The sequence below is a fragment of the Platichthys flesus genome, chromosome 19 (genome assembly GCF_949316205.1).
Source record: "Platichthys flesus chromosome 19, fPlaFle2.1, whole genome shotgun sequence".
In the NCBI taxonomy this organism is placed as follows: domain Eukaryota; kingdom Metazoa; phylum Chordata; class Actinopteri; order Pleuronectiformes; family Pleuronectidae; genus Platichthys; species Platichthys flesus.
Window position 1 is genome coordinate 17,826,469 of NC_084963.1, and position 26,396 is coordinate 17,852,864.

The 26,396-nt window shown below is 43.4% G+C and overlaps 3 protein-coding genes across 3 annotated transcripts; 1 reads left to right on the forward strand and 2 right to left on the reverse strand.

The window, feature by feature from the left end:
• The first annotated feature begins 1,582 nt into the window (after window positions 1-1,582).
• eif2b1 (eukaryotic translation initiation factor 2B, subunit 1 alpha) lies at window positions 1,583-7,897 on the forward strand. The gene is made up of 9 exons (XM_062412740.1): window positions 1,583-1,855; window positions 2,449-2,550; window positions 2,664-2,800; window positions 3,246-3,362; window positions 4,307-4,419; window positions 4,504-4,572; window positions 4,660-4,735; window positions 5,612-5,737; window positions 7,688-7,897. Exons 1-9 carry the CDS (start codon window positions 1,843-1,845, stop codon window positions 7,841-7,843), a joined length of 909 nt encoding a protein of 302 aa, XP_062268724.1. The 5' UTR covers window positions 1,583-1,842; the 3' UTR covers window positions 7,844-7,897.
• Window positions 7,582-15,990, reverse strand: ddx55 (DEAD (Asp-Glu-Ala-Asp) box polypeptide 55). Its single transcript, XM_062412739.1, has 14 exons — window positions 15,760-15,990; window positions 15,625-15,675; window positions 15,102-15,188; window positions 14,843-14,934; window positions 14,234-14,296; window positions 12,822-12,971; window positions 12,114-12,306; window positions 11,949-12,031; window positions 11,024-11,155; window positions 10,838-10,930; window positions 9,916-10,030; window positions 8,614-8,782; window positions 8,238-8,521; window positions 7,582-8,146 (listed from the first exon to the last, which is right to left on the reverse strand). Exons 1-14 carry the CDS (start codon window positions 15,865-15,867, stop codon window positions 7,967-7,969), a joined length of 1,800 nt encoding a protein of 599 aa, XP_062268723.1. The 5' UTR covers window positions 15,868-15,990; the 3' UTR covers window positions 7,582-7,966.
• A 755-nt stretch (window positions 15,991-16,745) lies between these two features.
• Window positions 16,746-21,066, reverse strand: tmed2 (transmembrane p24 trafficking protein 2). The gene is made up of 4 exons (XM_062412607.1): window positions 20,730-21,066; window positions 19,989-20,181; window positions 18,624-18,731; window positions 16,746-18,537 (listed from the first exon to the last, which is right to left on the reverse strand). The coding sequence occupies exons 1-4, from the start codon at window positions 20,907-20,909 to the stop codon at window positions 18,413-18,415; spliced, it is 606 nt and encodes a 201-aa protein (XP_062268591.1). The 5' UTR covers window positions 20,910-21,066; the 3' UTR covers window positions 16,746-18,412.
• Between the last annotated feature and the right edge of the window lie 5,330 nt (window positions 21,067-26,396).

Here is a 26,396-nt window from a genome sequence, read left to right on the forward strand (position 1 = left end):
AACGTTGTAATGTCATTCAGTTCTAAACAAATTATACAATGTACATCAGTGATGATTTTCAATTTGAACAGTTCGTTCATCAAGATCTAATGTGTGATTTAAGTGTGACCTGAAAGGGATAGTTCACCCAGAAAGGAAAATCCACTTTTTGTCGAAAAAATATTTTAAAAAAAACTGAAAAAAACCCACAACATGTCTCCTTACTGCTCCTGTGTTGATATCCAATTGTCCGCAAGCCTTGACATTCATATCCAAATTGAAACGGCATCATTTACACCATGTTTTTGGCCTAGATGTCCTCTGTGATCCACACGCGACCACACAGAGGAGGATGTCAGGCCTTGGAAATTTGGTGCGTCTTGCCTGAATCTAAGGGGACTGCTGGACAGAGGTATGTGCAGTTATAACACCATTGATGAATAAGTTATAACAATAGTAACAAGGACAGAGAGAGGACAAATAAGTTGGTAACATGTATTAGCCTGATGTCGAAGTGCCCAGTGCATGATGGGAATTCCCCCAGCACTCTAGATCTACAGCAGTAGAACTGAGGGATGGTTCAGGACTCACCGAAGCCAAAACAAAACTATTGGCTACAGTCCACCAAATGCATTGGTTGCAACTGGGTTTACATGATAAACTAATACACTTAGTGTGGTGTTTATGTAGTGTCTGTTCTGTGTGTATGTGTAATAATGTAAATCTGACATCCAATCCAGTCTGGCCCTCAGAAGCAAAAAGTGATTACAGTTTTCCAGATGTTGAGGGCTCACTTAGCAAAAATCTTCATATGTATTTTCATGTTTTTTCTGCTACAATGGGAAACTGCTGGATTAAGGATGGTTTTGCTTATTATTTTGTGGCCCTCTGACATTTTTGTCTAATGCCACCATGAGGTCAAAGCCACTATAGATATTTACTTTGGTGTAAGACAAGACACAGTTTATGTCTGGAAATCTAATGGTCAGTTTTCAGTTATAATTTATTGTGAATGCTTATGGTTGCCAAGTGATTTAATCCAATGCCTTTGCTGATACCTTGAACCATTGTTCAGCGGGAATATGGCAAAAGTTGATCAGAAAAAATGTTTAAACTAAATCCATGTAATGGAATGACACTGATGTTCAGTAGCTTTCAGTTGATTGGTCTGATACAAACTTGCAAAATGCTTTCTCCTTATAGTTAATGATACAAAGTACGAATTGAATGAAACTTGAGTCAAGCTCATACAATGTAAAAATGATAGTGTAACCTTTTAATGGCGTAAAATAAAAAGCCAAAATTGCAGTTTGTCTCAATGAGGGGTTGGAGAAAAAATGTATATAAATAAACTTCAGCAATCATTCTGAATAGTTCCCTATTTTTTTTTTTATTAGACACCATTTGAAGAACTATAGAAGGCTAAAAACACGGGCTCAGGACCTTGTCCTACTCATTGCACAATGCACAAGTGGAATACAAAAAAAATGTTATCTGAACTACAACCACACTTTGTTTTCAGTCGACATCTTTCATCATTTTCACCATTCCTTCAAACGTATAATCGAGCACAACTTTTCCAGCAGCACGCGAAGGCACCACCACCGTCCTACGTCATCTCCCCGCGACACGCAGCGTCGCCAAAGAAGCTAATGGTGCTCAGCTCCTCACAAACTGACCACAGCTGGAGTGTCAGCTGGTTTTCACCTGGTAACTGTGACTGAAAAGGCTTGTTGTAAAGTCGCGTGTGACGGGAGGTGATATAAAAACCTGTTGACTGACTGAAACTAGCGAGAAAACCTCCAACGCTAGATTCACCGTGGTTTGTTTCAACCCTGCTAAACTCCACCTGTCAGACTGACGATGGATGAAGAAGGTGAGTTAGTTCAGTCTCCTCCTGGGTGAGTAGATAAGAACCATGTGGTAACTAGTGATGGCGACACTGAAACTACTTCTCAGCACGAGAGGGCCCCTAAACAGAGTGAGATACAGTTCACACGTGGTGGAAACAACACCAGGGCCTCTCAGGGGCCACTGCAGTCATTAGTTCAAAATAAGTCAAAGCAGATGAGCTGTTCTCTTGATAGTTACCTGTTTATATCAGTTGAAAAGTCTGAAGTTATAGAAACAACACAACACAGAGTTTATCAGCTCGCTGGTTGGAATATATCCTCAGACAGACATGTTGTTATTGAACTCTGATGTCTGTGTTGAAGCTGTTTGAGAATGATCACAGCTTTATTATTAGTTAATTATGGAATACAGTATTCTCAACATTCGTGTAGGACCAAGAGTTGGGGTTAGGATGTGTTGTGTAGTTTACTCCAAAGATGATGTAGCTGTTCGATGTGTTGACTAATATGCTGATGTAGTTACGTATAGAGCCAAACACAGGTGGGACAATGGATGCTCAGATTTCGGTGCTGCCTCACTGACTCTCACTTTCACTCTCACTGTGCCCCGGGTCAGAGCTGGTGGAGTATTTCAGGGCTCAGATGAGGGAAGACCCGGACATGGCCTCAGCTGTGGCCTCTATCCGCACTCTGCTGGAATTCCTCAAGCGAGACAAAGGTGCGTTCACTCCTCTCTTCTGTATTCTTACGCGTGTAACTTCCTGTAGTGTTAAATGGAACAGCTGCATACTGTTCTCAGCCTAATTCGATGAGCTCTATCCGCCCCTCTAGGTGAAACCATCCTGGGCCTGAGGGAGAGCCTGACGGGGGCCACAGACTGCCTGACGCGAGTGGACTCCTCTGTGGGCGTGTCCTCAGGAGGGGAGCTCTTCCTGCGCTTCATAAGCCTCACATCTCTGGAGCACCAGGTCAGTGACCAGCACTCCATGTTTTCACTGGGACCAAGACCGAAGAGGCAGGCAATGGCTAAAGGAGAGTTCACATAACAGTACTCACATCAGGCCATCATTGTTTTAGATTAATTGCCTTAAAATTAGTTTTAAGGCATAAAACAACAACATTGCAGATTCTTAAACTCAAAACTTTTCATTGGTAGCTTATGAAGGAGTAGGTTTGGTGACCTGTTTGCTCGAATGCACTGCTGCTTTCCACGTATTAGTTCAGCTCCTCCCAAGCCTAGTCCTGTTGGATCCTGTCAAAGTAGTTTCTAGGGCCAAAGAGGCACCAAGTAATAAACCATAACTAAATTAATAAAAGTTAATTTGTATCTTTACATTATTTTTATTTATTTTTGGGGGTCAGTTTTTGTTATTATTTCAAGGCAAATCTAACTTTCGTCTCTCTGTCTGTCAGGATCTGTCTCGCTGTAAGAAGGTGATGGAAGAGAGGGGAGAACTGTTTCTAGAGAAGATCTCAATGTCCAGGACCAAGGTTGCAAAGCTCTGTCACACCTTCATCAAAGACGGGGCTGTAAGTACAGTATTTATTAATAATATTAAAACTGTTATTGTTGGACAGTTTGCTGTCTAACAAAAAAGAAAATAAATTGTAATGCTGTATTGTATTGATTATATTTTCATTATGTGTTAAGGTCAGAGGAATTTCAGATAAAAAACTAAAAAAATCATAAGCCCTGATAAAATAGTGACTAATAAAAACAGATAACTAAAAGGGATAGAATCCATATAAACAATGGGATTATTAGAAGAAAATAAACTTTCCTGTAAATGTACATTTTGAGGAGTGCAGCTGTCTCAGGTTCCACAGCTGCATGGTTCTGATGGGAAATGTCCAGTTTCTATTGTAGCAGCTTTGGGAACACTTAGCAGAGTTCTACCTGAGGAGCACTGACAGTGGCTGTGCTTCTAGGGGGGCAAATAAACATGTAATCCAGATTGGAGCAACACTTTGTAGAGCTTTCAGAGTTATTGATGACATTCTTTGTAAATTCTGTAGCTCAGGGTTAGCCAGTGTAAAAAGGAGGGGACTGATCAGGTCTTGTATTCTGGGTGCTTGACTTTTTTTTAAAGTCAAGCAGCCAGGTGTGAACAATCTGAAGACCTTGTTGGTCACTTTATCAACCGTTTGAGGTTAACAACAAGCACATGTAAATAGAAAAATTATAACAACAACAGAAAAGCACTTTATTAAATGTTCTCATTAAGCATAATTAAAGTACGGAGCCCCTGAAGTCTCAAAAGATGCTTTGAAGACACTAAGTTTTGTTTATAGCTATAAAGAGTTTATTAATTTGTAAAGTACTATGACTGAAACATAGACCACGTTTTAAGTTGGCCACTGATTCTAGGATTTAAGATGACACAGTTTGGATATAAGCAGACAGAACACAAACAGTATTCAGGCAATGTGCTGATATTTACCCCCCCTTTGTCCTCCAAATGTTTCTCTCCCAGAAAATCCTGACTCACTCCTACTCCAGAGTCGTCCTCAGGGTTCTGGAAAAAGCTGCAGCTGAGAAGAAACGTTTCTCTGTCTATGTGACTGAATCGCAGCCTGACTCAGCTGGGTGAGTGAATACTTTCAGTACACTGCGTCCCAGTTTTATCTGACGGGACAAACGCTCATTGAATCCGTTTCTTTCTCTATTCAGGCGACAGATGGCCGAAGCTCTCAGAAAACTTAATGTCCCAGTAACAGTGGTCCTGGATGCAGCCGTCGGGTAAATAGATTAAAAATCGTTATCATACATTGTCAAGATGAACTCAGTCGCATTAATTTAGTATATTGCTGTTATTATTTTTCACAGGTATGTCCTGGAGAAGGTGGATCTAGTTATTGTTGGTGCAGAGGGAGTTGTTGAGAGCGGAGGAATCATCAACAAGGTGTGTTTCAGGAAATAGTCAGGGGTCTGTATCACAAAGTGAGTCCATCTAAGGGGGTTTTAACAAATGAAAGTCAGAATCAAGGTTAATGTCTTAATAACATTTTAAACATTCGATCCAGTTAGTTTTGGTTTCATAATTAAATTAGGAAATGTATAGATACTGTCATCTCCGTCGAGCTTTACTTGACATTGGTTTCTAGATGGGTGTGTCTGACATAAGCATGTTGTTAATTCGGCGGGTCATAGTTATTCCGTTTGAATGGAGAAAATGATTTTGTTGCCAGGGTTATATCATTTTTGGATTACTACCAGCATCATCAACATCAGGCCCAGAAGTCAACACTAGCTTGAATGTGCCAGACGACCGTCCTCTTCAATCAAACATTATATCGTTGGAGGTGAAGACAGCAGAAATCCTGCTGGCCGCTTTAGTTTAATTCTGTAAGGGTTTCAATTGTTTGAAAAGGGGGAACTTTCCATAAAAGTGTTTTCACTCTGGGAACGAAATCAAACCATGGTTCAGTTTGATCCCGACTGAGACCACCTCTTTTGTTCTGACAACATTTTTTAGACTGTTGGTCCAGAGCGTCTTCCATATCTGTTATTTTAGTTTGGACTAAACTGAAAGTCAGAAGGTCCGGACCATACAAAGTAGGTGTGAAAGTGCCTTAACCAGGTTCATTGAGCTAAATACTTGTGATACCGTGGTGAGCTTCTCAAGATTATGGTGCGCTTGCTGTTTATGAAGACAGCAAACAATGAGTAAATCCCAACGATGTCTGGCTCACCTACTGATCTCACTCTGTGATACAGGTCACATGTCAGGTACATGTGATGACAAACAGGCCTAAACTTCTCCCCTTTGTTTCTGCAGATCGGCACTTATCAGACGGCGATGTGCTCCAAAGCGCACAACAAGCCCTTCTACGTTGTGGCAGAGAGTTTCAAGTTTGTCCGGCTCTATCCGCTCAACCAACAGGATGTGCCAGATAAATTTAAGGTTTAATATCATGTATTATGACACATTAGGATCTTCTGGACTTTGTCTGCAGTTTGCCTTTCTCTGCTCAGACGAGCAGAGACATGTCATTATCATGTATTAATTCCACAGTGGAGATCCTTTGATTTTGTCTGCAGCACTTACTGTGGACTTTATATTAGTGTTCCATGTGGAGAAAGTCCCTGGAGGCTCTCACTGGGACATTTGCGTTCACACAAACACACCCTACGTTGTGTCTAGGTTTTGGCTGAAGTGCCTCTACTCTGAAATGTTTTTATTTATTGAGACATCCCTACCCACTCCTTCAAGCAGTGTCAGGGTCGTGGTGCTGTGACTGTGAGTCTATCTTTGTCTACTGCTCATCATGGGGATTTGATTTGGGAAAGTAAGTCATCAGGTGAGGAACTGTAGAAGCTTCCCTGCACCTCTCATAATGGGTTCCTTGAGAGGCACCAAATCACAGGAAAGGAATTCATTTCTTTAGTAATTCTTCTCCATTCATTTCTAGATGATTTTGCAGGAGCAACTCAATCACTAAACTCAATTAATGCAACCCCGCTCGCCCCACTATTCAATTTAACTCCTTTCCCAGTAGAGAATAACGAAAAATAACCAGCGCTTTCCACAAAAGCTGCCTGTTGGCAAATTAGATTCAAGATTTTTATTTGTCAAATGCACAACAATAACATTAAGCAGTCGCTGGCAGTGAAATGCTTGAGTCTCAGGCTCTCTTCTAACAATGCTCAAGTAATTACACACTAGATAGAGAAATAGTATAAAATAGAATATCAAAATAGGAAATAATGTGTATATATATATCTAAATATATATGAACAGCTGAGGAGATAATAAAAGAAAAGAAGTGCAAATATGTCACGGTGCTAGTTTAATGGAGTTATTGCAGTTCAGAGGAGTTTAAAAGTCTTACGGCCTGGGGGATGAAACTGTCGGTGGTGCGGGCCCAGATGCTGCGGTACCGTCGGCCAGATGGCAGCAGGCAAAAATGTTTATGGCTGGGGTGAAAGGGGTCTTTAATAATCCGGCTGCTCTTCTTCCTGCACCGCTGGGTGTAGAGGTCCTCCATGGATGGTAGCGCTGTCCTGGTGATGTGCTGGGCAGACTTCACCACCCTCTGTAAAGCCTTACGGTTCAGGGCGGTGCAGCTGCCATACCAGGCGGTGATGCAGCCAGTCAGGATGCTCTCTATGGTGCATCTGTAAAAGTTGCAGAGAATCCTGGAGTCCATGTGGAGCTTCCGCAGCCTGCGGAGGAAGAAGAGCCGCTGTCTGGCCGTCTTTCTGATGGAGTCTGTGTGATGGATCCATGGGTGTTTAGCTAATTAAACACTTAAGGTAGTTTATTCAACCTAATTTTGGCCTTTAATTCTCATTCCCCTAATTTGTCATGAAGCCAACGAAATAAGCAGCCAAATTTCCAAATCATGATGCCATCCTGAAAATGTCCTATACCCTATTATTCTATTTATATTAGGTTTTTTTGCTTGCTGCATTTGCATTTCTGAGCACCTTCTGTATTTCTGCTCTATGCACATAGTGATTTGTGTTTCTATTGGTGAGTGCACACGGGCCTGAACGGAATTCCAAGGGCAATTGCAGAAAGGGACAATGAGAAACTGTTTTGTTTTACTTTTAGATGGTTCCTGGTGAATTGTCCTGTTGTAGAACTCAACCTCTTCTCTTCACTTTCCTGAATGACAACAAATTTACATCAAACATAGGAGTCTGTTCTTCCCACTATTTGTGCAGTGATTCTTGTGCCTTTTGTTGTTATTGTTCATGAAATAAAATTGAGAGTGCTTCAACATTAATAAAGAGGCTCACTGCTGCAGGGGTTAAATGTTTGTATTTCCACTTTACAGCAAAATGTCCTTTGTCCAAACCTTTACATACAACTGTTGAATCTTAACATGTCTTCTCCGTTCCTCCACAGTACAAAGCAGAAACCCTGAAGACGGTGCAGAACCTGTCAGAGGAGCATCCGATCATCGATTACACGCCTCCCTCCCTCATCACCCTCCTCTTCACTGACCTGGGCGTCCTCACCCCGTCCGCTGTCAGCGACGAACTCATCAAACTTTATTTATGACCGTGACTTAAAAGTCTCAAATAAAACCCTTTTGTAAAAGGGAAAACAAATGTCCGAGGTGTTGCTCTGGATTTATTTAACATTTTGTTTCTGACCTTGGCCATTTTAACTACAAGAGTTTTGTCAAACAGCCTCCCCCACTGAGCCGTTGAGTGGTGCTCCCTCGGTTTTGTGTTTTGACTTTGGTAAGGTTGTTATCTGTTTCTCAAAGTCCTCCTCGCTGATTTGCCCTTTCTTCAGTCTCTTGAGGAGGCGAGTGTCGCTTAAAAGCTCTTTCATATCTTCATCGTCAATTTCGCAGTCCTGCAGACACAGAAAATAAAAAAGGGACATAAATACATCTAGTCCACTGACACTTTTATCAATTCATGTAATGGCCACTGAAAGGAAATACCTCTTTGTGCTTCCTCTTAGCCGTAAACTTCTTCTTGCGATCCTTCTTGTTCTTCTGTTTGGACCAGGACGTAGTCTTGACAAAAACCTTTCTGGGAACAGGATTCTCAATTCTGTCTTTCAGCATCTTCACTCTCTCCTTCTGCCTGTTCTTGTCCTTGTAGCGGATGGTTTCTGTGTCCACCATCGTCGATTCGAAATCGGGGAACGTTTTTCCTCTTAGTTCAGGCATCTTCGGCAGACGAAGGAGGGCAAAGCCACGAGCTAAGGTAGCAAAGTCCAAATCTAGACAAAGAAAGGAAATACATTTTTTTTTATATTTTGACTTGATACACACCAACAAATTAAAACCTAAGAAGTCAAGCTGCTTATTTCACCTTTGACTCTAAAGATGAGACTACATTCGTGTTTGGCGTAGGCCTGGACGAATGAGACGAAGGCCCTCATGCTTTTGTCAAACATGGCGCGGTCTGCCAGATTTAAGGCCCTGGCTTTGGGCAGCACATCCACAACATCACGTACAGGAGGCATAAGCTGGAGTGGGCACTGAGGAAAATGACAGAAGAGCTTTTATTTGTGAGGCCTGGACTGTGAAGATGCAACACAAGTCTTTTTTCAACTGATTCATATTCAATAGTAACTTATAAGGAATGTGGCCAATATTCCTGTGTCTTTTTAAAACCCTCTGACACAGATCAGAGCCGTTTCATTCTGCCCATATATGTGTCCAGTAAAACACACAGCAATGGAGGGAACTGTCCTGGATATTGATTAGCGTTTTTCTACAGCACAGCTGCAGCAAAATTAAACAATAACTAGCAGCTCAGCACGGAAAGTCGTGATGACATCCTGCTCACTGTTGTGGAGGACACTTCACCTTCACCTGCAGATTTTAACCAATGACAATGTCGGTCTCTGTGTGATGGTCGCTAATTGTCATAACTTATAGTCGAAGGGGAGGAGTTAGAAGTTCCGATGCTCATATGGTAGAAATATAAATTGATGTGTGTGTTGGCCGAGGGGGTTCAGCCCTCTATCATCTCACTGCTGTCAGTATACTTATTACATCCATTTACGTCAAAACCCATATGATCAAACTGGTGCTTGACAGCTAAAATTAAATGCAACCAGCATTCAGCAAGTTCTGTATTACTAAGCTGAATTTAATTGTTATACCAGTCATAGTACTTCCCAGTTCAGAATACTTCTAAAATACATTATGCAGTGGTTATCAAGCATGAAAGTGTCTTATGTATCCACCAAGCCAAGTCAAATTGTATTTGCCTTTACAATCGGTATTACACAACAACCTCTTTCCTTGGACCCTAAACACTAGTGTTGATGTGCAGTTTATAAAATATGAGAGTTTGAAGCAATTTATTTTACTATTATACTGTACTTATCATCTTAACCAGATCTAACAACCGCACCCCCCCATCAACATAACTCCACCCGTCACTCCTCCAAATATTTCCCCCATTACATCTGTTGAGTTTATCCATCCATTCCACATGTGCCTAGGTGGGAAAGATAATCCAGAGAAACCTGGCACATCAAAGTATTTCCTACCAGGTTTAAAAAAACTTAAGTATAAGCAGCGCAGATACAAGCAGTGGTAAGTTCTATGGCTTTCAGAGCTTGGTACATGTTGAATGAATAAAAAGAAGAGAAGAACTCACTTTCTGGTTGATGGCCAAGAAGGTAACATACGTTTCCTCCATCGGCAGCAAAAAGACCAGCGCGTTGCCCAGGTTACCAATTCGTGCTGTGCGCCCGCATCGATGGACAAAGGCCCTGAGACACAGACAGAAGAAATGTAGAAGGAATTAAAGCCTGAATGATGAATCTTTTTAAATAAAATAATTGTGACAAACTACATAATGTAACTTTAGTTAATTATACAGGAAAACGTATTGGAAACTTTATACTGGCATGTGAAGACGATTTGTCTATACCATTACAGTAAGTTTCAAAGTGCGACACGATGATATCTCAACATCTGAGGTCATCTTTCGTAATTGTTCTGATATTCATTGTTTTCAAAGTAATCGTTATTTGAAAGTGAATTGTATTCGATAAAAGATCATTAAAATGAACTAATCCCCTAGATAATCAATGAACTGATCTGCAACTGGCATTAAGCAGCATGTTCACATCCAAGTAACCAGTGAGTTAAATAAGGCTGGTGATGTAACAGCTATGGAACCTGTTCACTGCAGGTTTTTCAATGTCACTCAAAAACTAATGGAAACTAATTTCAACAGCGGATGAATCCACATTTTGAGGCTCTCATGGATTTTGAGGTGGCAGGGCGATGGAACTGAAAATAAAAGTGCACTGTTTCTTCCTGGTGATGAGGGAACATGTGACCCAGTGAAATAGTGTGGCTTTGTAGCACAGGGGAACAATATGCATCCGGCTTTAGAGAAACACTAGAGATAATCATCAGAGTTTAGCTCTTTTGGTGAGACGGATTATAAACACTGTATATTGTAAGTTTATTTTCAAACCTACAAAACCTTATAGTCAATATGATGATGCTAATTGGGCCTTTCAGATCCGGCTACGCAGATTTTCAGAGACTTTACTTTGCTCACTCACCTGGCACTGCTGGGAGGATCATACTGCAGCACCCAGTTCACATCGGGGATATCGATGCCCCTGGCCATGACGTCTGTGCACACCAAGATCCCACTGCAGCGTAACACACGGACACAAGCGATACTTGGAAGTCAAATCACGTACAACCAGCGTCACTGCACCGATCACATGCAAATTCCTTCTCACCTCTTCAGGGCCCGAAAGTCTGCAAAGATCGTGTTGCGTTTACTCTTCATCTTGCCGTGGATGCAGCAGATGGTGGCCTTCTTGATCACCGTCTCCAGAACTTTGCCAAAGTACTCCACACCCGCACACGTGCTGATGACCAGAGAGACAAGTCATGTGAGTTGGTGACAAAAGAACCTGAACCACACAGGCTAAAGTGATGCAGTTGGTCCAGACACCAAAGATGGAGGTTTCAGTTTGAGGGGGAATGAATCATGAATCCTGATTAATTTCCTGAACAGTCGTCGATCTGTCCCCAGAGGACGGGAGTCAAATGCTGAAGTTTGAGCTGCTCCATCAGATTTCTCCCATGGCTGCCGTTGAATTATCCATTAGCTCATTTAACTACTGACTCTCCTGTCATTTTGTTTCTAGAATAATGGCAAACACTTTTGTTTGTGGCTTTTTGATTGTGACAATTCATCTCTCATCTCTGTTTTATTCATATCACAACATGCACAGACATCACCTTGTGGTTAAAGAAATTGTGACATTTTACAAACAGATTGAGAAAATAATCAGCAGATGAGTCAATAAAGAAATAAATTATTGGTTGGACTGAGAGTGAGCTGTGTTAATATGAAATTGAACCTTACTGTAGAAAAGACCATATTGTAAGCTACAGATTTGTATTTTATTTTTTGTCTAAATCCCTGTTTATAGATGAACTGAACAAAGTAACATTGAATTTCTTTTTTTGTCCAGAATTTTGACAACACGCTGTTTTGTTTAAAGTAACCTAGTTGAGTTGTTACTAGAATAAAAAAAAGGGGGGGGGGGGATTCTGTGTAAGAACAGAAGTTGAATGTTTTGGATGTGCAGACCGGCTGATTCAAACTTTCACTTCAAACAGGATAAAATCAAGTGTTTGTCCAGTTCAACGTACTTGAAGAAGACCAGATTCTTCTCGTGCTTGTGTTGTCTCAGAAAAGCCACCAGGTTGTTGAACTTGTCCTCAGCTTTACATAACTGGAATGAAAACCATGATCTGAATTTTTGTGTTGTTACCATTTTTGAACTTCGGGCTGATATGTGCGAAGGCCACACTCACTATGTAGTAGTTGGAGAGCTTGGAGGGGGTCTTCTGGGCAGTGGCGGACGCAGCCACGCCTTTCTCTTTGACGGTGATGCGGACAGGGTTCCTGAGGCCGGCCCGCACCAGCTTCTCCAGCTCCTGAGTCTGAGTGGCTGAAAACAGGCCTGTGCGCCTCTGTTTGGGCAGGTAGCCCAAGATGGTGTTCAGACTGGAAGCACAGACAGACAAGAAGACGTCAAATAGCTGAAGAAAATTAAAAACACAGCACTCTAGGAAGGTTTTAGGGACTTTAGGGATTTGGATTGACTCGTCTGTCTGGAGCCAAATTCATTCTGGAACAAAATGAGCCCAACCACAGAATTTGAATGCCTGACGCCTCTACACAGCCTTGTAGCGCTGTATTTATTCAGAAAAGGTCATTGTTTTTTAGTCCCACAACAGGGAAAAGTGCTGTGTTGGATCAGCAAAGAGAACAGTGAAAATCTAGCTATCATTAAAAGTAATAATAATTAAAGATGCATTTTCAATACATTGAGATATGACAATATAAATAGAATATAATTAATATAAACAATGTAAATACAATATATTCACTGTGCACAGAATTCAGTGTACATTACACAAGAGCCATTGGATTGCACAGACAGTAAACGCTTGTCAAGATCGTGCACACAGAACTCATTTGTTCCTACACAAAGACAAATATTCCTTTTTATCCCGTACCTGGCCGCAAAGCCCATTTCCAGCAGCCGGTCGGCCTCGTCCAGAACCAGCACATCCAGACACCTGACTGAGCTGCGAAAGTCCAGACCATCTTCTTTCCTCCTGAACATATCCTCCAGACGGCCGGGAGTCGCGATCACAATGTTGGCTCTGAAACACAGGTGCTGTCATGTTGGTTGGTGTAAGTCTGTCTACACATTATTGTGGACTTAATTACGCGACACTCTGGATGGAGTCCAGGATCTGAATTGATTTCGGAGCCTCACTGCAGACATTTGTGTACTAAACAAAAAGATTATTTGGGAAACGTCTGCCAGATTTCCTCGTGACAAGAACCAAGAACTTACTCGTTCCTCTGTGAGGAAGATGATGGCGTGACAACTGTAAGTAAGGGAGTCAGTTAAGTTGAATTAATAAAGCACCTTTCACAGAGTAAGTCACAGTGATAAAACTATAAAATATAGTTGTTAAAATGAAACAATAAAACAATCAGAAAGGTATCTTGCACAGAAAAAAACATCCACATTTCCTGTAGTTTTCTTTCTATTATATGTCTCACTCCTTTCCTGAGACAAAGGCAAGCTTGAATAAATTAGGTTTCAGCTTCTCGTTGCGAAGAATTATTGCATAATGTAAGACCCATCACGTTCATCTCTTGTTTTTATAATGTGTGCGAGGAACGTCTATTAAGCCCTGGTCAGAACAACTAAGGTGGTGATCTTACGTGGCAACGGGTCGGAGATGAACATAGGGGCCTGGCCACGACAACCTTAATATGAATTCTGACTAAAGGCCGAATTATAGTCCTGCAACCGCGGAAGTAGCGCAGCTGCATCAACGGACTCGTTTTGGTTTATGCTTCACTAACGTGTTGCGCGTGTTGCAACGCAATTCACCGCCAGAACACTAGCGGAGTCATATTTTTGTCGAAGAGACGTCTTCTTTTTCGTCGACTGTTAATTTACATCGCCACTCCGGCTCCTCATAGCCTATTTCTGGCGGACAAATCGGCCAGTCACTGACGGGTTATACAAGTGGTCATACTTTCGGATCTCGTCTGCCAAGTGCTCATCTATTTGGTCCATATTCGTTCTTCTAATTCTTCTGTGATTTCCGCGTATTGTGGGGCATGAAACCGGAAACTAGACTCAGAACGGGATGTAGTAAGCGGACCAATCACAAGCCGTGCGGGCTGCGTGAGGCTCGCGTCGCTTTGTCGTATAGTTAGAAAAATTGGGGGACGCACGCAAGCCGCCAGAGGGCACGAAAGGGGCGTGTTGCGTGCGTACAACCCGACTATAAATCGGCCTTTAAATGGGAAAAATTTAGAATGGTACATTTGGACACCATCAGCATATAAATAATAATACAGTTAAATTATCTGATGATGTGGCGCTCCATGCATCACATACCCTTGATCCTGGATCTTCTCCACATCATCTATTGGGTTGGATCCACCAATCAATAAAATCTGCCTGGAAAACACAGATATACATGAAACAACTTAATTAGTGAAAACACAAAAAAGACAGTGTGGTTCAACTGATGAGGAAGCTGTTCCATTGGGACGGGTATCACTGTAGTTCTGGTGCTTTTAGATTGAAGTAATGACGCTCGTCGAGGCAAAGTTAAACACACACATGCTCAAAGGTTTCCGCAGCTGTCCTTAGTATGGACTTTAATTTTTGGACCAAGACCGCGTTCATTAGGGTTTGCCTCATTAGGACCAGGGTTTGGTCCCCATACGGTACACTGGTCTAGTCAGTGTTTATTTGGAAAAGGTCCTGAATAAGTAACAAAAACAGTACAAACACACTTTTGATGTGTTTTTTGACAGATAAAATATATAGCCACATCTCATTCAAGCTCAACAAACAATAAGTATGATGTGGAAGAAACAGGTTTGTGGATCTGTGATAACTGATGATAGTCGCAGATTGATGCACTAATCTATGCATTCTTTCAGCCCCAGCTCATATCTTCATCCAGCGATCCACCTTCTGCAGTGACTTTGAACTCACGTGAACTGTGGAAACTTCTGAATAAACTGCTGCATCACTTCGCTGATCTGAAGGGCCAGTTCTCTCGTGGGAGTGATCACTAAGGCACCAACCTGCGGAAAAACACAAATCAAAACTCAGCACCTCCCTGAAGGGTCCAACCTGCCTCCTTTTCCTGTCCACCTGGAAAGAGCAACACTCGCAGCATCCAGGAGAAATGACAACTCCACTGGGAATGTAAAAGTACCAGGGTGGAAATACAGGTCTCGCTTATCGTTACCTGCATCTTTTTCAGCTTCTCTTCTCTCTTCAGGAGCAGCTCGATGATCGGGATGACGAAAGCAAGCGTCTTCCCACTTCCAGTCACCTGCGAGGGCACAAGCAAACATCTTTGACTGTGGCCGAGCGGGAATGTTTTGATGTCAAACAACACATTGTACAACTCATAATGTCCAGATCTGACGTAACAAGGCAATATAGGACAGACCAAAAACAAACAATAACATGACTATCATTTTTATACATCAGTGAAATTGGGATTCAAAAGAATGAGTGACTCACATCATGATGTATTTGTAATGACGTGAAAACATCTTATTAAGCGTGATGTTAGTTTTTGATAATATGCAGCATTATCTGCTAAATATTGAAGGTTTTCTCAAACAAGTGGAGGAGTAAGAAGATAGAATATGAGATAAGTTGCAGTAGAAGTAGAAGGTGGCAAGAGATGGAAACAGTGAAGTGAAGTAAAAGTAACTCAAGTATACTCGAGTGTTTGTTGCAGGTGGAGAACGTGTACTCACCGCCTCCGCAGCCACATCTTTGTGGCCCATGAACAGCGGGATACACGCAGACTAGAAACACACAATAATGATGATCAGTAAAGATGCTGTGGAGAGAAGCTGGTGGGAGTCACGTGTCAGGGGGGCTGGTGTTACCTGTACAGGTGTCATGTGGGTGAACTTCAGCTCCTCCAGAGTTTGTAGAATTCCCTCGTTCAGCTGAACAGGTAACGAGTCCCATGTTGCGTCTGTCGTGTTGTCCATTGTGAAACAAACCAGCGGCAATCACTGGTTTTCACCGTGAAAAGGAAACGTGCGTGTCGCAGCTGCTTGGTCCGAGCTCCACGCTGTTCCGTGTTCCTGGTACGCCGATGTTTACAGGCCGGGTGGGAACTGAGGCCCAGAGGCACGTATAGTTCCGCGTGTAGTTCTTTCCGCATACACATGTAACCATCTTTATGTACCTTTAATGTTGTATTTAGGTAGAAGTAGAAGTACACCGTTACATGTGAAAGTCGTGTATAAGTATATTTTTGATATAATGTGCTCGTACTGACTGTTTGCTGCTTTGTTTTTCTGTATTGGAACACATTGTACTTTTTACTCTACTACATTTATTCACTTATTTTTTGTTATATATGTGATGATTCTTTTTAAAGTTTTGTATTCAGATCAATAATTAAACCACAGTCGACCAATACATATATAATTTTACTTTATTTACCACAAGCTAATAAGTGGTTGAAATAAGCTGAAATTTACAAACTTCAACATTTTAGTAATGTTCAAAACAATGCATCACTGAGTAAAACTAATTTATATAATATAGGCTGAAATGTGCCTGGTGAGCACTTGTAACTTTGGTACTTTAAGTATCTTTCCATGTTAATATTTTGATGCATTGACTTCAGTAAGATTTTTGAAATTAGGGCATACAACTACTTCTACAATGCGTTTTTATACTTCTTCCATCCCTGGCATCTCATTTCGTGAAAATCTGTCCATGTGTTATGTTATTAACACGCACCTACACAGGGTAATACAATTATCTGCTTACAGCCAGAGCAATGTACCAAGAAAATCATCATAACTTTTCTCCACCTCCTCCCATTCTCATGAAGAACAAATACGTTTTCATCAAGTTGCGTTCCTTATGGAAAAGGTTCCAGCACAGAGTTGGAAATTTATTTTCAACTATACAGGTAGAAACTTCTGTATGTTGCTGTACTGTCATTCTCACATTGTTACAGTGATCTCGTCTCGAAATGAGTTAACATGTTGGAATTTTTTCACAGCAGACATATTAGGTGAAGCTAATAACATAAACAATGGTTCTGTTCCAGTTATTAAAGCACAGAAATTTAGCATAATGTCATCACCAATTCAGCTTTACTGCTGAATAAGGTGATTCATGGACAAACTTTTTACCATAGCAGTTTCCACTTGTTTACAAAGACATTTGAGTAATTGTACAGAATATTGGCTTTATTATGAATCCTGGGGAAATTTCCACAATCATTTGCACAGATCCATTAATCAGATTTTGTCGAAATCACACAAAGGAGGGACTGTGCACGGAGCAGTTTACCTGCCTGAGCTCAAGGATGCTTTTTTAATACAAAACTGGAGCATATTCAGTAACATGCCTCAGATAGTGCCTTGGACAGAAGCGTTTTACTTTGTATGAGGAAGGAAAAATCATTTTACAGGCATCACCAAAACAGTCGCATGTCACTGGATATGCTCCAGAAAAATTAAACTAAAACGAAATATCCAAAATTGTATACAATCTCATAATTTAAAATCCCAGACACCAACACACTAACCAGAGTAGAAGCAACTAAAGCACACAGCAGTCAATTAGGTGACCCACCCACCCCACCCCACCCAGCCTCAATCCACACGTATTTCTGTATTCCTCTCCACTTTGTTTTGGAGTTTCAGCCCAAGTAGTTAAGATGAAATCAAACTTTGTCTCAGCTTTTTCTGCTAAATCGCAGCTTAAAAGTTTAACTTTTTGACTATTACGTCGACTTATGACCTTTCAGGCCTGTTGCCTTTTTCTGAACTATGTAGGGAGTCAAGTCATTCCCCTACAAAGGACGTCCACTGAAGCCCCCGTGGCACGGATCAAACTGAATCAACAGACAGAGCTAGAGGCTGAACAGTTTCCCATAAAGACCAGCTGAAATATAAATCCTTCAGGTTACTTAGACATATTCTATAGGAGTGCAATTTGTTGTTTGGGAGCAGTAACACAATGTACAGAACATTGTCGGACTTGGCTTAGATATTGGAAACAAAGCCACCAGCATCTCAGACAGTGATCTAATGGAATCAGTTTTTAATGTTTGATATATTTAGGATTTGAAGGTATCCCAGTTCAATCTGAATAAGGGCACATTCTCCTGTGGTGACTCCACACATGCATGTCCACTTTTGTGCATTTCTAAGAATTTTTCATCAGACTGCCTTCACTTAAATTTATGAGCCTTGCACTACTTCATACAGACCAAACTGTTCTGGCTTGTGATTGGTATTTATCTATAATTATCAAACAATACTGGAGAAAACATAGGCAGTTTAAAAAACAAATGAAAAAGAACAAAAAACTAATGAACATTTTGGCCATTCACTCCAAACATTCTAACATTTTTACAGAAGGACATAGGTAACAGGACAACAAAAACATTTGAGATCCGATCATTTGTGGGCTTTACTCAAACTGCCAGTCGTATTTCCAGAGTGTAAATAACTGTCTTTGTGTTGGAGAAAACAGTGGAGGACACCGAGAGATCACTTCATCGCACTACACCACTCGCCGCACTTCGAAAAATCTCTTCAGATAGTAAATCTGTCCGAGCGTCATCGCCACCAGAACCAGAGCCTCGAAGAACGACCACAGCACCACTCTGCTGTTTGTGTTGTCGTTGACTAGAGGGAGACAAAAAGAACATTTAGGATTTTACACACTTAAAGCAACACATTACACTTTCTGTACATGTTCCCTGGACTCTTACTTGCTCTGTGTATCCTCTCGCGGACCTCCATGTACTCCTGCTCATGCTTCACAGCTGTCATTGCAACCGCCAGCTCGTTGATCATCTCCTCCAGTTTGTTTTGGTGGGCTGAAGCAGGAAAAAGTTAATGCATCATTAAGAGGCCACTCAACCATTTGTGTGCACAAAAAACATGCAAAGTATGCAATACATGCGTCATTCTTGGGAACATGTGAAAGGTGATGCTGTCCCATCAGACACTTACAGATCATATAAATTCCTCATTGTGCAAATAGTCAAACCATTCACAAGCATCACAGCAGCTTGATTACATGTCGTAATACTGCACAATATTAGTTTAGGCTACTGAAACAACACTGGTTAGAGAAAACTCTGCAGTGCATCGCAAACTCAAGAGCCATAGCCGGCCCTGTGCCCTACCATCCCAGCTGTCACCACCTGTGAAGTGGGGGAAAAGGTGCCCAAAATAAAGTCACAAAGAAGGAAATCTGTTGTTGAACAAGATAAACACAAGCAGAACCCACAGAGAAACATTTAGCTGAAGCCATCTAGTGAAAGGCTGTGGGACACACGCTCTGCAATTTCTTAAGCGCTCCTGCACGGACATATTCAGTAATAACCATGTAGATCAGTGGTCGCCATCCCGTCGATCACGATCTAACTGTCGATCTAACAGTCGATCCCTCAACTCTCTGGACTCACTGGCTGTCGTCGGGCCGCAACAGTGTGTGGGTTGTCTGTTTTACACAGGCGCTGCATGTCTGCTACTGGCGGTGGAGTTGCATGTTTATCTACTACATTTCATGAAGAACAAGTTGGTTCATTTACTAAAGTAAATGTCAGGACTCTACGGTATGAAGATGCGCATCTTTCGGTCTGTCGATAAAAATAAAATCCGATAGAACAATGAGTGCTTTTACTTTGAAACGGGTTTGGAAAGTGTTGTTAATACATTTGTGTAATAGACAGATACACATTGTGGTTCGTAGCAGAATAAACAGAGAAGATGATCTTTCACCTGTGTTTAAATGTTTCTTATTGAATTTATGTCACAAACAAATGGTTGCAACACTTTCTGTATGCCTTTTCAAAATAAAAGCACTTCAGCGTTTTTGTTGATGGAATCCAATACCTTGTTTAAAAAAAAATGCTTTTTTATTGTGAAATAGTTTAAAAATCGACTCTTTGTTTATTTTAATTCTTTTACATTCAGCCTTTTATAGAAATTGCAAAAAAGTATCAATATGACGCTCCTAAGCAGGTTTTTTGGAAGATAGGGGGGCAGATTTCAGCTTTTGTTTGGAATTAAAAAGTGATCTTGGGCTTGAAAAGGTTGGAGACCACTGAGGCAGATCCTCCACGTACCTTCTGTCTCCATGTCTTGGCCTTTCGGTGCCTCTCCAATGTCAATGGTGAACATGACAATCTTGGGTGTCATGGTTGACATCTTGTTGCTGAAGCAGAACTTGTAGGTCCCGTCCATGTGTGCTGCCACAGAGTACTTGCCACTGGATTCTCGGTCGCCTTTGTATATCTGCTTCCCATCAGGCCCTGTTATCTGGAGAGGGGGGGGGCATGTGTGAAAACTCAGTGCTGCATTAGGGCAGATCATTAACTCCCTGACAGGTCTGTGGACAAACATATGGCAGAGATCCGTGCTGCGTTCAAGTACACTGCAGAGCGCATGAATGTTTCCAGAGACAACAGATCAGAAGAGGAGGAGGAATATTTCACCTCATAGTGTATTATTAGGTCAAGCACCTTTGCTGGCTATGCGATTTTGCTAGCAGGAATTAGCTGGTGACATGCTAACACTGCACTTCCTGTATCGCTTTGAATAATATAGTAGTCAGTGCCACACGCTCCATAGCAGAAAGCTGATAAAAAACATCAATTGAAATATGTATCCTCAGATTAAATAGCTAACTGTGAGTTGAAGCCATAAACATGGGCAGCACAGGGCTACTTCCACTAGACGTAACGCAGGCAGCTAACAGCTAACATTAGCAAAGGCCTTGGGGTTCCCCGAATGAGTTGTGTATACACATTAAGATTGATTTCTCTAGGCTAAGGCGGTGGTTTATGAGCTCAGCGACATGTCCTCACCTCCACATCAATGTCCAGGAAGCCTCCTTCGGCGACCTCAAACATGAGGCCCATCTTGGTGCCGGAGTTGACCCGCTCGTAGAAGCACTCGTCGGCATGGGCGTCTATGCTAACGAAGTAGCCGGACGCGGTGGAAGACAGGACGGCCAGCAAAACAACGAGCTCCGACAGGGTAAACATGTTCCAAGCGCTTAGGTGGTGAGTCCGGCGGAATCGAACTTATCCTCGCCACAGTATCTCCTGCGGGAGTGCAGGAAGTCGGGTTGTACGAGTGAGTACGAGCCGCTTCGGCTGCGCTGCACCGCTCTGTGAATGCCACGTACGGGTTTAAACAGCGGCCGTCGAGGGACAAACTTCAGAGTCGCAGAGCCTGTCAATCAACCTCAGTCTATAGGTCTACACATGATGCTGCTGCTGTATGGATGAGCAGACATTGATTGAGTCCATCAAGGTGCTTGGATATAAAACTGTAGTAATTGTCTATGTGCAAATATCATCATCATTTATTTGTTTACGTAAAGGTGGAACCAATGTGTGAGTTTTTTACACATACACACAGTCTATGCATATCCTTTTGATCCTTTATCGTCCCTATGATATACAGTCTATGGGTGGAACCCTAAGTTGCAATGGTCCCGAGATGCAGCAATACAGGGAATATAACACTTTTAAATTTAAACAGCAAAAAAATAATATATGGTTATACCAACGAAAATGATTAAAAAATAGATTAAAAGTTTTTTTAAAGATATATTTGCCACAAAATACAAATTAATAAATAAATCAAAGAATAAATAAAAGAAAAAAAACTGTTTTATTATTTACTATTATTACTGTTTTAAATTCAAAGTATTTTTGTCAATTAATTGCCTCAGTGGTATTTTTAAAGTCAGCTTGAAGTTCTGGTGAAGTGTGTGGAATACTGTAAAAGCAGATTTTCCTAGCTGTTGACCTTCAGGGTAAACCATGTTTGTGATAAGGTAAAGTGACCACCATCATTCCCGGACAGCAAGTCAGACACATTGGAGTGGGGGGGCGTTTGAAACTGGCATTTCCTTTTGGGAAATGCCAGTTTCATTCTCAGCTTTGAAAACCAAATATCAAAATACAAACTTCAGAGGTCAGATATCTCTTTATAGCAGATGCCGAGAATTTGACAGTGTGCTCTCTCACTTTTAGTGTTACTGAAAGACCGAAACTATGATATTTAAGATGGAATTCAGATTATTTATAAACAAACAGCTCAGATACGCTGCATTGAAGAAACAGGTCCAACAAAAGCTAACTCAATACAACAAAAGAGATTAAATCTGTGTTTTACAACTAAGGCTATACTTGCAATAAAAAATTGTTATAAAATTAACCTTAAACACTACAGCATTCTTAGATTTGTCTGCCTGGGCTGTGTCAACTATTACCGTAATGGCTCCATAAAGGTGTTTTGGGGGGGGGATGGACACACACTGGTAGACCAACTAACATAACCTGAAATGCAAATGAGAGATACAGAGTGAGCCGCAGGCCTTTTTCACAGCAGACATTTTTGGCATGTCATCGTAGGAACAGCACAGGTGTTACAGATAAAAGCAGCTGGCTCTTTTCAGTGAGTAAGTGTGAAGAAATCCCACGACCCTGAAACTAACACAGCTAAAACATACATTCATTTTGTAATTACACTAGTGCTTTTCCATTTGTGTACAAAGAAAGCCCATTCTCAAAAGCATGAGCTTCTACGACCTTATGAAGGGAAAAACCCAGTTTGTGAAGCGTTAGGGTTAGTGTTGCAATTAGGATTAGGTGCTAGGGGTAGGGTTATGAAAAACCCTAAAAAAAAAATCAATACACACAATTCTGCACAACACAGTAGAAGTTACAATTGCCCCAAAAAAAGTATTCCTCTGTTGATTTTTTATCTTGCCATGGAAATAGGCCATCACTTCTCAAAATAACTTCATGACTTTAATGCTGTATCAGGACCCACATACATAAATCGATTTGTCCTGTATTGTTAAATGTTAGAATATCAAATTTAATCAACGGCTGTTATGTGGGGTATTTATGTGCGCCACACGATGATGTGCGGTGTTGATGATATGCGCCGCATGATGATGCGCGCTGCAGGATGATGTGCGCCGCAGGATGATGTGCGCTGTGCGCCCCATGATGATGTGCGCTGCAGGATGTAGTGCGCCACAGGATGATGTGCGCTGCAGGATGATGTGCGCCGCACGATGATGTGCGCAGCACAATGATGTGCAGTGATGATGATATGCGCTGCAGGATGATGTGGGCTGCAGGATGAAGTGCGCCACAGGATGATGTGCCTCGCAGGACGATGTGCGCCCCAGGATGATTTGCGCTGCAGGATGATGTGCGCCACACGATGATGTGCGCCGAAGGATGATATGTGCTGCAGGATGATGTGCGCTGCAAGATGATGTGCGCTGCAGGATGATGTGCGCTGTGCGCCCAATGATGATGTGCGCTGCAGGATGAAGTGCGCAACAGGATGAAGTGCGCCACAGGAGAATGTACTCCGCAGAACGATGTGCGGCGATATGCGCCCCAGGATGATTTGCGCAGCAAATTGAAGTGCGCCACAGGATGATGTGCGGTGATGATGATATGCGCTTCAGGGTGATGTGCGCCGCCCGATGATGTGCGGTGATGATATGCGCTGCAGGATGATGTGCGCTGCAGGATGATGTGCGCCCTACGATGATTTGGCACGATGATGTGTGGTGATGATGATATGGCTGCAGGATGATGTGTGCCCCAGGATGATTTGCGCCGCAGGATGATGTGCGCCAGCAGGATGAAGTGCGCCACAAGATGATGTGCGCCGAAGGATGATATGCGCTGTAGGATGATGTGCGCTGCAAGATGATGTGCGCTGCAGGATGAAGTGTGCCACAGGATGAAGTGTGCCACAGGATGATGTGGCACGATGATGTGTGGTGATGATGATATGGCTGCAGGATGATGTGCGCTGCAGGATGATGTGCGCTGTGCGCTCCATGATGATGTGCGCTGCAGGACGAAGTGCGCCACAGGATGATGTGCTCCGCAGGACGATGTGCACCGATGTGTGCCCCAGGATGATTTGCGCAGCAGGATGATGGGCGCCACAGGATGATGTGCGCAGCAGGATGAAGTGCGACACACGATGATGTGTGCTGCAGGATGTAGTGCGCCACAGGATGATGTGCTCCGCAGGACGATGTGCGCCGATGTGCGCCCCAGGATGATTTGCGCGCAGGATGATGGGCGCCACAGGATGATGTGCGCAGCAGGATGAAGTGCGACACACGATGATGTGTGCTGCAGGATGTAGTGCGCCACAGGATGATGTGCTCCGCAGGACGATGTGCGGCGATATGCGCCCCAGGATGATTTGCGCAGCAAATTGAAGTGCGCCACAGGATGATGTGCGGTGATGATGATATGCGCTTCAGGGTGATGTGCGCCGCCCGATGATGTGCGGTGATGATATGCGCTGCAGGATGATGTGCGCTGCAGGATGATGTGCGCCCTACGATGATTTGGCACGATGATGTGTGGTGATGATGATATGGCTGCAGGATGATGTGCGCCCCAGGATGATTTGCGCCGCAGGATGATGTGCGCCAGCAGGATGAAGTGCGCCACAAGATGATGTGCGCCGAAGGATGATATGCGCTGTAGGATGATGTGCGCTGCAAGATGATGTGCGCTGCAGGATGAAGTGTGCCACAGGATGATGTGGCACGATGATGTGTGGTGATGATGATATGGCTGCAGGATGATGTGCGCTGCAGGATGATGTGCGCTGTGCGCTCCATGATGATGTGCGCTGCAGGACGAAGTGCGCCACAGGATGATGTGCTCCGCAGGACGATGTGCACCGATGTGTGCCCCAGGATGATTTGCGCAGCAGGATGATGGGCGCCACAGGATGATGTGCGCAGCAGGATGAAGTGCGACACACGATGATGTGTGCTGCAGGATGTAGTGCGCCACAGGATGATGTGCTCTGCAGGACGATGTGCGCCGATGTGCGCCCCAGGATGATTTGCGCGCAGGATGATGGGCGCCACAGGATGATGTGCGCAGCAGGATGAAGTGCGACACACGATGATGTGTGCTGCAGGATGTAGTGCGCCACAGGATGATGTGCTCCGCAGGACGATGTGCGGCGATATGCGCCCCAGGATGATTTGCGCAGCAAATTGAAGTGCGCCACAGGATGATGTGCGGTGATGATGATATGCGCTTCAGGGTGATGTGCGCCGCCCGATGATGTGCGGTGATGATATGCGCTGCAGGATGATGTGCGCTGCAGGATGATGTGCGCCCTACGATGATTTGGCACGATGATGTGTGGTGATGATGATATGGCTGCAGGATGATGTGCGCCCCAGGATGATTTGCGCCGCAGGATGATGTGCGCCAGCAGGATGAAGTGCGCCACAAGATGATGTGCGCCGAAGGATGATATGCGCTGTAGGATGATGTGCGCTGCAAGATGATGTGCGCTGCAGGATGAAGTGTGCCACAGGATGAAGTGTGCCACAGGATGATGTGGCACGATGATGTGTGGTGATGATGATATGGCTGCAGGATGATGTGCGCTGCAGGATGATGTGCGCTGTGCGCTCCATGATGATGTGCGCTGCAGGACGAAGTGCGCCACAGGATGATGTGCTCCGCAGGACGATGTGCACCGATGTGTGCCCCAGGATGATTTGCGCCGCAGGATGATGTGCGCCAGCAGGATGAAGTGCGCCACAAGATGATGTGCGCCGAAGGATGATATGCGCTGTAGGATGATGTGCGCTGCAAGATGATGTGCGCTGCAGGATGAAGTGTGCCACAGGATGAAGTGTGCCACAGGATGATGTGGCACGATGATGTGTGGTGATGATGATATGGCTGCAGGATGATGTGCGCTGCAGGATGATGTGCGCTGTGCGCTCCATGATGATGTGCGCTGCAGGACGAAGTGCGCCACAGGATGATGTGCTCCGCAGGACGATGTGCACCCATGTGTGCCCCAGGATGATTTGCGCAGCAGGATGATGGGCGCCACAGGATGATGTGCGCAGCAGGATGAAGTGCGACACACGATGATGTGTGCTGCAGGATGTAGTGCGCCACAGGATGATGTGCTCCGCAGGACGATGTGCGCCGATGTGCGCCCCAGGATGATTTGCGCGCAGGATGATGTGTGCCGCAGGATGATGTGGCACGATGATGTGCAGTGATGATGATATGCACTGCAGGATGATGTGCGCTGCAGTATGAAGTGCGCCACAGGATGATTTGCTCTGCAGGACGATGTGCGCCCCAGGATGAAGTGCGCCACACGATGATGTGCGCCGAAGGATGATATGCCCTGCAGGATGATGTGCGCTGCAGGATGATGTGCGCTGTGCGCCCAATGATGATGTGCGCTGCAGGATGAAGTGCGCAACAGGATGAAGTGCGCCACAGGAGGATGTGCTCCGCAGGACGATGTGCGCACGATGTGCGCCCCAGGATGATTTGCGCCACAGGATGATGCGCGCAGCAGGATGAAGTGCGCTGCACGATGAAGTGCGCTGCAGGATGATGTGCGCCACACATAATGTGCGCCGCACAATGATGTGCAGTGATGATGATATGCACTGCAGGATGATGTGCGCTGCA